Genomic DNA, 12,375 nt, shown 5'->3' with positions numbered 1-12,375 from the left:
AAATCTAACTTGAGAGAAAAATACCAGCGGTAGTGGTCAGGCGATTGAATGGCAATGCCAACACCAGTCGAGGTCGAGGTACTAGAACCATCAAAATGCATCGTTTAGTGGCTGTCGCGTGTTGTGATTAAGTCGATGTCGACATCGCTGCCCCCAAAGCCATAAGGAGAAGGGTGTTGGGCCAAAAAATCGGCGAGAGCTTGGCTTTTAACGGCCTTTTGGGGTATGTACTGCAGACTGTCTGATAAAGCCATTGTCCATATCCCAATTCGGCCTTTGATGCCGAGTGAGCATGTAACAAATAACATTTGTTTGGGCAATGACCTGTGTAACTGATGGGAGCATGTAGTGCTGAAGTTTTGATGCGGCAAAAAACAGAGCTAAGCAAAGTTTTTCAACGGGTGAATAATTAAGCTCCGGCGAATTTAGATTACGACTGAGGTAAAAGATAGCTTGTTCACGTCCGGCATCGTTATCTTATGCGAGGAGACAAACGATGGATTCAGCGACTACCGAAATGTATAGTTTGAGAGGTTTACCGCGACAAGGTGGAACTAGTACCGATGGCGTGGAAATGGACACCTTGATTTGCGTAAAAGCCATTTGGTGTTCTTCGCGCCACTCAAACTTGTCGGAGTCCTTAAGTTTGAGGAATGTAGAGAATGCTTTCATTTTGCCTGTCGAATTAGTGATGAAACGGTGGAGAAAATTTATCTTCCCGAGCAATGACTAAAGTTGATTCTTGGTTATCGGGGGTAGAGCGCTAATGATTGCGTGAGCTTTATTCTCGTCGACTTCAATATCGCGATGGTGCACCAAAAACCCTAAAAAATTACCAGCCGATACTCCGAAGGCGCATTTGGCTAGGTTCATTTTGAGATTATGCTGGCGCATGCAGAGGAATACTTGCCAAAAATCATCCAGGTGTGTTCGGCGGCTTTTCGATTTCACTACCACATCATCGATATAAACTTCTATGACCATACCAATCAAGTCGTGGAATATCGTATTCATGGTTCGCTGGTACATGGCGCCAGCGTTCTTGAGGTCGAAGGGCAAGACAACCCATTCGTAGGTACCGAGTGCCCTAGGCAACGGAATGCGGTCTTATGGATGTCAGCCTCAGCGATAAAGATCTAGTTGTAACCAGCATGGCCGTCCATGAATGACAACATTTCATGATTGGCTACAGCATCAATTAGTAAATCCGAGATTGACATTGTGTACTCATCCTTATGAGTGGCCATATTTAAGTTACTAAAATCGATGCAAATGCGGAGGGCTCCATTTTTCTTTAACACTTGGACGATATTGGCCAACTATTCGACTTACCGGGCGGTCTGAATAAACCCGGCTTTCAGAAGCCGAACTAATTCGTCTTTTATGCCGAGTTGTACTTCGGTTGAGAATCGTCGTGGGGGTTGTTGGAAAAGCTTACACCCTTCTTTGATGCGTAACTCATGCTCGACAAGGTTTCGGTCGAAGCCTGACATCTCATGATAACTCCACGCAAAACAATCTTTAAATTCATGAAGCAACTTACAAAGCCCATCCTTCATAGAAGGTGGTAATAACGCACTGATAAACAGTGGTCAAGGCTCATCGACTGTGCCAACATTGATCTCTTCCAATGGGTCATTTACTTGGGGTCGATTGTCTTCGAGTTCGGCCGGTGCGGCCTGAACTTTGTCAAAAGATAGAATGGGGCCGTTATCCGCTTCGGCCAAAAATTCAATTAAGTTTATGCCGGAATGTGGTTGCTTGGCAATGGCGGACCAATGGGCCAGCAGACGTTCCATGGTTGACGAAACCGCGGCCCGATGCCTTTCTTGTTTGGTGGCGTCAATCATCGGCATTGGTAATTAGATCTGCCAAGCCGAGTCTCGCCGAATCCTGTTGTACAGTCTCGGCGCCTACCTTAATAGCTTTCTATACCGAAATTCTGGTCGGCCATCCATCCTCGTTAAAACCTTGAAGGGTGATATATCTGACGTGATCGTCGTAATAGCGAGCCTGAATCATGTTGTTCTCAAATGGTTGATTATCGGCTAGGTGCACTACAACCGATTTGCCATCCCAAAAGATGAGAACTTGGTATAGTGATGAAAGAATGAAACTGGTTTGGTGGATCCAATCGCGACCAAGCGGCCAAGCAGTGCATTATAGTCAGTCTTTGAATCAATTATAAAGAATGTTGTCATATGGTGATGACCGGCAATGCTAACTTCTAATGAAAGCACTCCTTTGGTTTGAGACTTATCGCCGATGAAGCTGCTCATCGTTATCCCTGATGGGATAAGCTCGTCATTGGAATGGCGTAATGCCTTCATGATGGAAATCGACATAATGTTGATTGTGGCTCTGCAGTCGACAAACACCTTAGAAATAGGATATCTTTCAATATGAGTCGTGACGTATAACGGCTTTAGATGTTGGAGATTAACTGAGAGGGACCGGGGAAATAATTCAGTTAAGGCTGCCTTAAGGTTTTTGCCTTTACTGACTTCCCCATCGTCATCAGTAGCGACGAAATCGACTTGTGTTGCTTCTTCGGCAAAGACGTCCCCATCCAAGAAATTCAACTGATGGGTGCTTGGTTGGAACTCAACCGGTAGGACATGGACCATACTGATCTCCATATGCTCGAGGACCAAAGGGTCCATCGGGTCTTGGTCGTCGTCTTCCAGACTAATAGACGTAGCATCGGTCGTTGGAACGTCTTCAATTGAACTATTTAGACTTCGGTATGAACCTGCTCCTGAGGCGTATGGATTGAATCTATCATATCCTGGTTATCTTCCTCGAGCGTGTTTACTATTGAAGATTTATTTCATTTTTGTAGTACGTTACATGCACGTTCTTTGTAGGCGATACAGGTTTTCCTTGTGTCTAGGTATGCGTCTAAACGCGCCACACGATTTTCCTCATCGACGTAAGGTCGAAAAGAGATACGGCCGAGAAAACTTCAAAATGATATCGCAAATGCTGAAGGTCTTCGAGTGAAAAAAGTAATTTAGCGGTGTCAATATCTGTGTAGGGGTCGACCTCAAAGCTAAGGACCCTAACCTCATGTATATGCTAGAACCTAGCTTTCATCGCCGGATCGGAAGTTTTTTGGATAATTTGCTCGGCATCAGGGCAAGTTAGTGCTAGGTCGAGGGCTTCCTGACACGCCTTGGGTAGTCCATATAAGTCATTGGCAGAATGAAGGGTACAGATTGTGCCGTACTTTGACTAACAGTTCCGGTAGTGGTAGTGGAGACAGTTTTCTTTCGGCCTCTTGTCTAAAATGCTCGAGACGAGCTCACGTCTCCCTAGGCTGAAGAATGAGCTTGATGCGTTTCTCGGACTCTTCAACGGTGGTTTTAAAGTCGCGAGCAGCTGCCTTTTTCCCTACAAGTAATTCGGTCATAATAGTTGGGGTCGGCTGATCGTCGCTGCTTCCTACTGCCACTTTTGGCTGCCACCGGGTAGCCGAGTTGGCCTACGCTTTTTGTCGTCGAGCCATGTAATCTATCCGCTGGCGACGACATTTTTGAGACTTAGATAACGTCGTATATAGGACAGTTGGAGAATTGTAACTGTACCACCGTTGGTCTCATGGCCTGGGCGGTTTGAAGGTTTTTCAATCAACTGACGAACTCGAACTACTAGAGTTCTACGAGTAATAATCTTCATTATAAAATGGTGCGTCAAAGTCAAGACGCCATCTGACTGGGGTAGTGCCTTTTGCTTGTACCTGTGGGTCGAGTCTCTTAAACACTTGGCGTCGTGGACCGGCGCTTAGTTCCTTTGGTGGTTTTGTAGCGGTCGTGGATGGTGGGCCTGAAGTTGGTGACGAAGATTCCGTCTTTTTAGGTTCAACTTGTGTTTTACAGTGGTCGCATTAAACCATTGATTCATGAGTTTCTTCGAAACTAGAACCTGTCATGGGTTCATCGATGGCCGGCCCTGAGGGCTCCATAAATGGTGCATTTGAAAATAAATCAATCTTCAATCTTGGTTGACCATTCTGCTTACGGACATGTTGCACCGGGACATATTCGGCCTTCCCTTTTCCTTTGTTTTTAGGGAGATAAGCATCCACCATACCAATTGTTGTCGAAGAGAAGGGATTGACGTCGATCGCCATCTGTTTCTCCAGGAATTTTAGCTTACCCTTCCCGATCCAATTTTGAATCGTGTCTCAGAACACAACGCAATTATTGTTAGCATGCTTGTTTGAATTATGATACTTGCAATATGTTTTGCCCTTCAATTCTTCGGCCTTAAGGATGTTGTGTCCTGGCCGAAGTTTGATGATCTTTGTTACCAACAACTGGTCGAAAATTGCATTGGCTTTGGTGATATCGAAACTGTAAACATTTGATTTTTTTACTCATCTCCTCGGCGGTTGAGCGGGTCTTGGCGTCTTTGGGACTAACTTGAGCTATCGCCTTGCAAACGTAAGGTTTATCTATCACTATTTCAGCCACGTCCACACTGGCATACTGGGGGTCCTCGCTTTCGGCCAATGCATAGCTAATCGTGGGATTCTTATATAATGTTCCTTGGGATGGTGACTTCGATATTTTTTCCTCTTGGAGCAAATAATCATATTGGTCAACGTGTTGAGCAAGTTCGTACATATCTAGAATATTTGCCCCCAGAAAATTCTTTTTGTATTCCACGTCCAAGCTGTTTAGGGCAATTCTGACGAATTCAACTTCAGGAAAAGGTACTCGGCACCAAGTCCTGGCCGACTTGAACCTTGTGAAGTATTCCATTGGGGATTCGTCGGACGCTTGAGCTATCCTAGCCAACGATGAAACGGATATTTCCATCCCTGGTCGATAGAATTGTTCATGGAATTTCTCGACCAATTCCTCCCAACTCTGGACAGAGTTTGGTGGGAGATTAATGTACCAAGCGAAAGTTGACCCTGTCAGTGAAAAGTTGAACAACCGTAGTTTATGGAAGTCACTATTGACGTCTCCACATTGCGCCGTGAACCGAGCCACATGTTCTAACGAGGATAAAGACTATTCTCCGGTGAACAGACTGAAATCGGGGATCTTGAAGCCTCTAAGGTATTCGAACCTTTCTACATAAGTTGGGTATGGGTGGATGAACTTTGGGAACTTCGGCCCTTTTTTTAGGGCCAAGTCGATCATTCTTTGGACCTCGGTCATATTGACGGATGCTGTTTCTTCTCCCTTGTTTGGTTCATCAGATATATTGCCTGATCCGCCTCTTTTCTCTAAGTCAATTGGTTGTAGCCGAACGAACCATTTCTCAGCTTGTACTGGAACATTTGTAAAAGAAGGCTGATGAGGTTGGCCGACATGGCCATCTTCGAAGGCTTTACTGACCAATAGTTCAAACATCCTGGTCTGTGTGTCACTGTTGCTTCGTATTGCGTCTAGTAAATCATTCATTTTTTGGCCAATCGACTGCTCGACCTGTCGATATTGTTTATCGAGTCGTCTTTGAAGAAACGACCTAGTTGGCGAATCAGAACCCTCCCTACCATCTTCGTCGCAATCTTCCACTATTCCTTCAACAAAAATGCCTGCTGTTTGGTTGGGAACTTCTGGGTTGCGAGGCTGCCCACTGAGACAGATTTCATTATCTCGGCGTGTCGCACTTATAGCCTCGGGCAGCGCAATAATGATCAGATTTTTCGCCTGAGGCAAATCTTGCCCAAGGCCTTGCACTAGTAAGTCAATTGTTGACTTTCCCATGATTGTTTTCTTTTTTACGGACCGTGTTTCAATGGTCATGAACTCTGAAGGTCTAGCACACGGTCCCACTGGGCGTGCCAAAATATTGACCCTAAAAATTACAAAACCTACGCAGCGTGCAGGCCGAGCAACTAATAAGCTAACTAAGTCATTCGGTTGAATGCGGGGCATGCCAACTTATCGGCCAAGCTCGGTCGAGGAGTAAAATTTGTTGATGTTGCGTTAACCGCGTTGCTGACTTCTTTACCTTGCGACTGCGACCGAGGAAGGAACACTTTCGGTCTTCAGGTTCTAGAGCCTAAAGAGAAGGCTGCTAGTTCTGCGAAGTTCACAAATCGTTGGCGCCCGATTTGGTCACCGTGATTATGTTCGTAAGAGCATAAGCACGTCGAATCAACATCAGACTATACGGACACAAATATTCAAAGGTGATGTATGTCTTGATGGTGAATGTGGTTCGACTGTCAGAATGCAGAAATCTGAAACTTACTTGTGAGTATCCAATCATAAAATCACTTGGCATCCAGTATGCCAAACGTCGTATCTCGTAACACCTTACTTCGCCGAAAAAGCTAATAAGGTGACCTCTGCCAACAAGGATTCGAAAACCTTTCTCGGTCGAGACTTGGATAGGTAAGTAGTCAGCCTCAACGCAGTGCTGTTTATCTAAACTAAAGGTGCTCCTCGGTCGGCTGATTCTACGGCAATAGTGTTGTTTATCCAAACTAAAGGTGTTCGCCGGTTGTCTTCACAGTGATGATTATCCAAACTGAAGGTGTGTCGACAAGAAAAAGAAAATAAAATTCTCAAGTTGTATGAGAGGTTTTGCGTAGGGCAATTGTGTGTTGAATTGGAGGTCCTCAATTGTTGCATGATTTCTTGTATTTATAGCACGAACTCCTTCTTAAGATCGAATTAAACTCCTATCTGGATTGGGAGTTCTTGCTTCGTTCCAACTTTGCTTCGAACAACCCTACTCCTATTAAGACTTCGAATTCACCCCCTTTTGGGGCTTTATTCATTGTTGGTCGAGAATTCTAATTGCACCAAGACTTCCTCGACCTTTTTTGCTTATCTGAACTACTCATTCTTGCGATAGGACTCGACCATCCCTGCTAAATGGCCCAGAATCATCAGGCAGCCCATAGCATTTTTGACACGGCTTTGGGCTGAGCACAAACCTACACTCGGCCCAACAATATTATTTTGGGCCCAAACACTCACGAAATGTTTGCAGGTTTTAATAGGATGAAAGGAAGAATGGGTGCTATGGGTATCAAGCTGGATTTAGAGAAGGCATATGATTTATTGAACTTGGACTATATTTGGTGTGTTCTCTTAAGGTTTAGCTTTGGTGAGCGATGGGTGATTTATGGGAAAGCACACCGTTATTTTTACCCTAAGAGGGGAATTCAGCAAGGTGATCCATTATCGCCATACATTTTGATTACTTTGTATGAAACCCTTAATTCGACATCTTAATCCCGTTGTGAACACCTCTAGGTTTCATGTAGGTATTCTTTCGTTCCCGAGAGGTCTAAAAATTTCGAATCTTGTTTTTGCAGATGATCACCTTCTGTTTGCTAAGGCCACATTTATGGGAACTAGAAACATCCTTAATATTCTTAGAATGTTATCTAAAGCAGTGGGCCAACAAATCAATTTCCATAAATCGTCGATTTATTTCTCCAATAATACCAGTGCTCAGACTAAGATCAGTATTGTGGATATTTTGCAAATCCTGCATAAAGCTACAATGGGTAAGTATCTAGGCATATGCATAATATAATGTTTTGGAAATATCTAGTGAATGAAAATGAGTTACTTAAGCAGATAAAACAGAAGTTGGCTGGGTAGAAAGCGAACAATTTTTCTACATAGAAGGTTAATGCTTATAAAGTCTAACTTACTGGGATGCCTAACCATGTAATGTTGTGCTTTGTGAAGGATGTTGTACCCTATGCGTAATAATGTTGAGGAAGATCAGATGCATTTGTTCATTAATTGCCAGGTCACGAAGCTGGTTGGGAATTTATATTCGGTAAGACCTTGTAATTTGGCTAGTAATAATTTTGCTTATGTTCTTGGCTGTTGGATTCGTTGGATCATTCTGACAGGGAGGACCTTAGTGACCTTAGTAAGATTATCTTAATGTGTTGGCAAATATTGAATGATAAATAACAATTGTTTCAGAAATATCAATTCTACTCGGGTTCTTTTGATATAAGTCCATGCAACACTTATTTTCTTAACAAAAACCCATCTCATTTTAAACATCTAAATAAAACCCAAATTTGAAGTAAACTACCATGTAAACAAATAAATACCTATTATTTTCAAACTATTTACAATTGTGCCACAACACTCTAATTATGTTAATGAATTTAATTATTCACCATAATTGTGGGAAATAAGTGCCTTATTATTATAAAATTATCTACTTTATACTTCTCTTACCATCATAGATTCATATGTTTCATGGGGGAAACTTAATATGAGTCCAATTTTATGAGCCATTATTAGTTATAGTCCAATTTTATTTAATTTTTAGGTTAGGTCCAATGATTCATTGTCCACATAAGCTTATTTGTATTCTCTTGCCAAATTTACCCTTAAATTGACCAATTAAGTAATTACTGTTTTTTTAAAGTTTGTGATTAATGTTAATTGTATCCTTAATTATAGGATTAGGGATATAAATCTCCTTTTTTTTCTTCTCCTTCCCCAAATCGTTCATTTCTCTTTTCTTGTTTCTCCCTCACAATATCTTTCTCTTCCTCTGTTATTTTTCCCAGTAGTCTTCTACCATAATATTATTCTTTTGCTCCTCCTTTCATAAGGATGATCAATATACATTTGATTGGTTTCTTTTTTAAAAAAAAATAAAAAATTGTATTAGTCAATCTTGTGTTTTGGGTTCTTCGTCTCATATATATATATATATATATATTGGGCTTCATTCTCCTTTATATATATATATATATATATTTTTTTTTTTTTTTTTAACTTTGAAGTTCTATCGAATTAGCATTTTCTCTAGTGTTTCCTCCCTCAATATCATTTTTCTTCACAATTTTTTTTTTGGTTTTTATCTACCTATATCACTTGTCCTTTATTTATTTATCTTTTTATATTATACTGTGCCTGTATCATGAATTGTATTTATCTACCTATATATTACATATTTTGTTGATAATCTATATAAGATTAATTGTGTTTATCTACCTATATATCACAAATTAACTGTGTTATCTACCTATACAATAGGTATTGTTCATAGTCTATCTGTATCATAGATTATTTTGTATTATCTATCTATACAATAGGTTTTTGTTCATAGGCTACCTCTATCATAGATTCTACCTACATCACAAATTTTTTATCTACCTCTAGCAATGTTTCTTTTAATTTTTGATAAACTTATAAGATTTGTAATAATGTCTTTCACTAGTACAAAAAACACTTTGCGCGACGCAGGTCCTTCGTCGCGCAAAGTCAAAAACCGTCGCGCAAAACTTAGCTCAACGCACCTTCGTCGCGCACTAACCGTCGCGGCAAGGCAGTGACAGAAGGGGTTTGCGCCACGAAGATTCCCCCTACGTGGCGCAAAGTGGCTTTGCGCGACGTAGAAGGATGCGTCGCGCAAAGTGGCTTAGCGCGACGTAGGGGGATGCGTCGCGCAAAGTGGCTTCGCGCGACGTAGTAATACGTCGCTCAAAGTGTCTTTGCGCGACGCATCCTCTACGTCGCGCAAACACTTTGTGCGACGAAGATTCTACATACGTCGCGCCAACCTCTTTGCACGACGCACGCTTTTACGTTGCGCGAAGTGGCTTAGCGCGACGTAGGGGGATGCGTCGCGCAGAGTGGCTTCGCGCGACGTAGTAATACGTCGCTCAAAGTGTCTTTGAGCGACGCATCCCCTACGTCGCGCAAACACTTTGTGCGACGAAGATTCTACATACGTCGCGCCAACCTCTTTGCGCGACGCACGCTTTTACGTTGCGCGAAGTGGCTTTGCGCGACGTATGGTCGTGCGTCGCGCAAAGCCACTTTGGGTGACGTAGAGTCTTGTGTCGCGCAAAGAGGTTGGCGCGACGAAGATTCTACCTACGTCGCGCAAACCTCTTTTTTTTGTTTTGGTCAAAAAAAATATTTTTTTAATTTTTAATAAATATCTTAATTAAACTCTAAACGATAATTAATTAACCAATGAAAAGTATTTAGTTATAAATATATGAAAATATACATACAAAATGTCCAAACAAAAAAATAAGAAAAAACTACAAGTAGTCTTTTAGGTTTGATACATCAAGCTACTAAGTATCGGTAGGGCAAAGTGGCTCAGAAGTCGAAGGTGTAGGAAGATCAGGTACTGGTAGTGAGATTTGGAGGCCGGACATCTGTATGGCTCGTACAAGGTCTCTCATGTGTCCGGCATAGGCCTTCACCTGCTCGCCCTGGGCCTTAATCTGCTCGCCCTGGGCCCTCATCTGCTTGTCCCGGGCCCTCATTTGCTCACTCTGGACCGCAAGTTGACCCTTTAGGGTTGTCACTTCCTCCTTCAATGCACTGACCTCTCCTGTGTTTGATTTGGAAGAAGAGGCACCCGTCTCACGAACTCGCGCTTTTCCCATACCCCGAACAACTTTGCCAGGACGACGACCGAAGTTTTGATCCATGACATTAGTCAGGATCTGAAAACCTGCATCCTCGGGTATCGTGGCGTCCTCGATCAAGGTCTCCGGGGGAAGTTGTGATGTTGCTTCTTGGAGAACAGTAGTGCGCTGTTCCACCATAGCATCCTGTAATAATAAAGGAAAAAACATATAATGTTTAATAACATAATATAAATAATATTTGAACGATTCATACATATAAGAATAATAACAATTACATATACTTACATGAAGCTGCTTAGCTATCTCATCACCAGGTCGAACGTAAACGTCCTCGAACATGTCGATCTCTGGGAACTTAGAACCCTCCTGAAGAAACAAACATTAAGAAAATTTTATTAATAAATAATAATAAATAAATTGTATAAAATTTCAAAATTAATATACTTTTACCTGACGTCGTGCCTCAATCCTATACGAAAAGGGCTTCGAACCAGAATGGTGGAGAAGTGTCTTTGAGTCCCGAGCTATCTTGCCAGCAATAGATTTCTTCTGTTAAACACACAATATACATGTTAGTGCGATTATTTAAAATAAATTAATAAAGGAAGCTTAAAAAAATAACTAAAACAATAATAAATTATTATTAAAATATTATGTACATACCACAAATTTTGGGTCCGTAAAATGTTTGCAGAGCCACTCCCAATCCTCCGGCCGATCCTGCAGCTCGGTTGGGCAACCATGTAGGCGAGCAAACTCCGGATCATCCCATCGCTTAAAATGCGTGTGAAGATAGTTCTTCCAATGTTTGTACCGATTTGCTAAGGTATCCTCTAAGTAGGCCATGACCTCAGGGGATATGTCGTCAAGATCAAAATTGGCCTACGAATATGAAAAATAATAAAATAATAGTAAGAAATTTAATAATATTAAGATAATATATTTTGGTTTTAAATATTTGTAAACAAAATTAAAAAAATGATAAAGGCTAAAAATTAATATACTAACCGACAAGTTTTCTCGCACTAGTTTCTTCGTCTCCTCGGGAATTTCTGCCCAAGACTCCCACTGCATAGGACAATTTTGTTTAATAACAACACCACAACTACTAGCGACGCTGTTATGCTGCTGTGAGGTAGCCGCTCCACGATGTCGCGGGTCATACTCAATCTTGATCCTGGAGCCGGTCAAACGTACGCTCTGTGCCTCCTTCAACATTCGACTAGGCCCCCTGGTGTTTTTTTTAGCTGGCCAAAAATAATTAAATGGTGAAATCCCTAAGCTTAAATTTACAGAAAATTTGACATAACCTCCCCTAATAGTATAGCATTTCCCAAAACCTTAAAATAGTAATTCACAACCCCCATCACATTGTCACATTCCAGCAAATTTTCACCATCATAAAAATAATAATTTTAAAATGATAAAAGAAAAATACAACGTAGTGATCGAGAATTAGAAAAAACTACCTGGCTGGGAGGCCTCACCCTCGACTCTGGATGCCGAGGAAGTGTGATCAGAAGGCTCCAGCTCGCGGCGGCGTCGGTGAGGCCGTCGTGCACTAAGGGGTGTAGGCTCCCCAATCAATGGAGCACTCACGCCTGGAGCAGTAGATGTTGATAATGCAGGAGGCTCATTGGTCACACTCCGACGACAATTGATCAACCGCGACATCTATACACTTTTTGAACCATAAAATTATAACATTAGACACTAATCCTTTCTTGCATTTGAAACTAATCAATTAGCAGCCAAAGTAGTAAGTAAGTAGGCTACCAACATTCTTAATTTCAAAACATGAGGAAACTACTTATCCATTTTCATAGCCAACAAAAAAAAAGTGCATCAAGTACCGTACAAAAACAATTTACTTCATACAAGTCATTCAACTAGACACATGCCAACATTCTTAATTTCAAAAGCTTATTTGTTTTGCAATTAAAATGAGAATTTGATGATGTTAGAGAAAATTTAAACATTCATAGAGCAAATTCAACAGACCCCAAATCATATCCAAATCAAGAAAGCAA

At 41.6% G+C, this 12,375-nt stretch overlaps 2 protein-coding genes across 2 annotated transcripts; both read right to left on the bottom strand.

Moving 5' to 3' along the window:
* Window positions 1–729: 729 nt before the first annotated feature.
* Window positions 730–2,663, bottom strand: LOC148690624 (uncharacterized). The gene is made up of 3 exons (XM_088684970.1): window positions 2,118–2,663; window positions 1,333–1,553; window positions 730–1,087 (listed from the first exon to the last, which is right to left on the bottom strand). Exons 1-3 carry the CDS (start codon window positions 2,661–2,663, stop codon window positions 730–732), a joined length of 1,125 nt encoding a protein of 374 aa, XP_088541096.1.
* Window positions 2,664–9,928: 7,265 nt separating this feature from the next.
* On the bottom strand, window positions 9,929–12,020 carry LOC137714544 (uncharacterized). Its single transcript, XM_068453738.2, has 6 exons — window positions 11,815–12,020; window positions 11,354–11,592; window positions 11,009–11,227; window positions 10,796–10,894; window positions 10,631–10,711; window positions 9,929–10,528 (listed from the first exon to the last, which is right to left on the bottom strand). The coding sequence occupies exons 1-6, from the start codon at window positions 12,017–12,019 to the stop codon at window positions 10,043–10,045; spliced, it is 1,329 nt and encodes a 442-aa protein (XP_068309839.1). The 5' UTR covers window position 12,020; the 3' UTR covers window positions 9,929–10,042.
* Window positions 12,021–12,375: the final 355 nt, after the last annotated feature.

This window comes from Pyrus communis, chromosome 15 (genome assembly GCF_041283825.1).
Source record: "Pyrus communis isolate YQ-2024b chromosome 15, ASM4128382v1, whole genome shotgun sequence".
Classification (NCBI taxonomy): Eukaryota; Viridiplantae; Streptophyta; class Magnoliopsida; order Rosales; family Rosaceae; genus Pyrus; species Pyrus communis.
The sequence above is the reverse complement of the archived record's forward strand: the minus strand, read 5'-3'. Positions and strand labels throughout refer to the sequence as shown.

Excerpts from the sequence above, each read along its gene's own strand:
- LOC148690624 (XM_088684970.1), bottom strand. The coding sequence starts at position 2,663 with ATGGACCCTTTGGTCCTCGAGCATATGGAGATCAGTATGGTCCATGTC. Across the intron at positions 1,554-2,117 it reads CGATTGGATCCACCAAACCA|GATGGGCTTTGTAAGTTGCT; the intron begins GTTTCATTCTTT and ends CCTTCTATGAAG. Across the intron at positions 1,088-1,332 it reads GGGTTTATTCAGACCGCCCG|GGCACTCGGTACCTACGAAT; the intron begins GTAAGTCGAATA and ends TCCGTTGCCTAG.
- LOC137714544 (XM_068453738.2), bottom strand. The coding sequence starts at position 12,019 with ATGTCGCGGTTGATCAATTGTCGTCGGAGTGTGACCAATGAGCCTCCT. Across the intron at positions 11,593-11,814 it reads GGGTGAGGCCTCCCAGCCAG|CTAAAAAAAACACCAGGGGG; the intron begins GTAGTTTTTTCT and ends ATTTTTGGCCAG. Across the intron at positions 10,895-11,008 it reads TTACGGACCCAAAATTTGTG|AAGAAATCTATTGCTGGCAA; the intron begins GTATGTACATAA and ends TGTGTTTAACAG.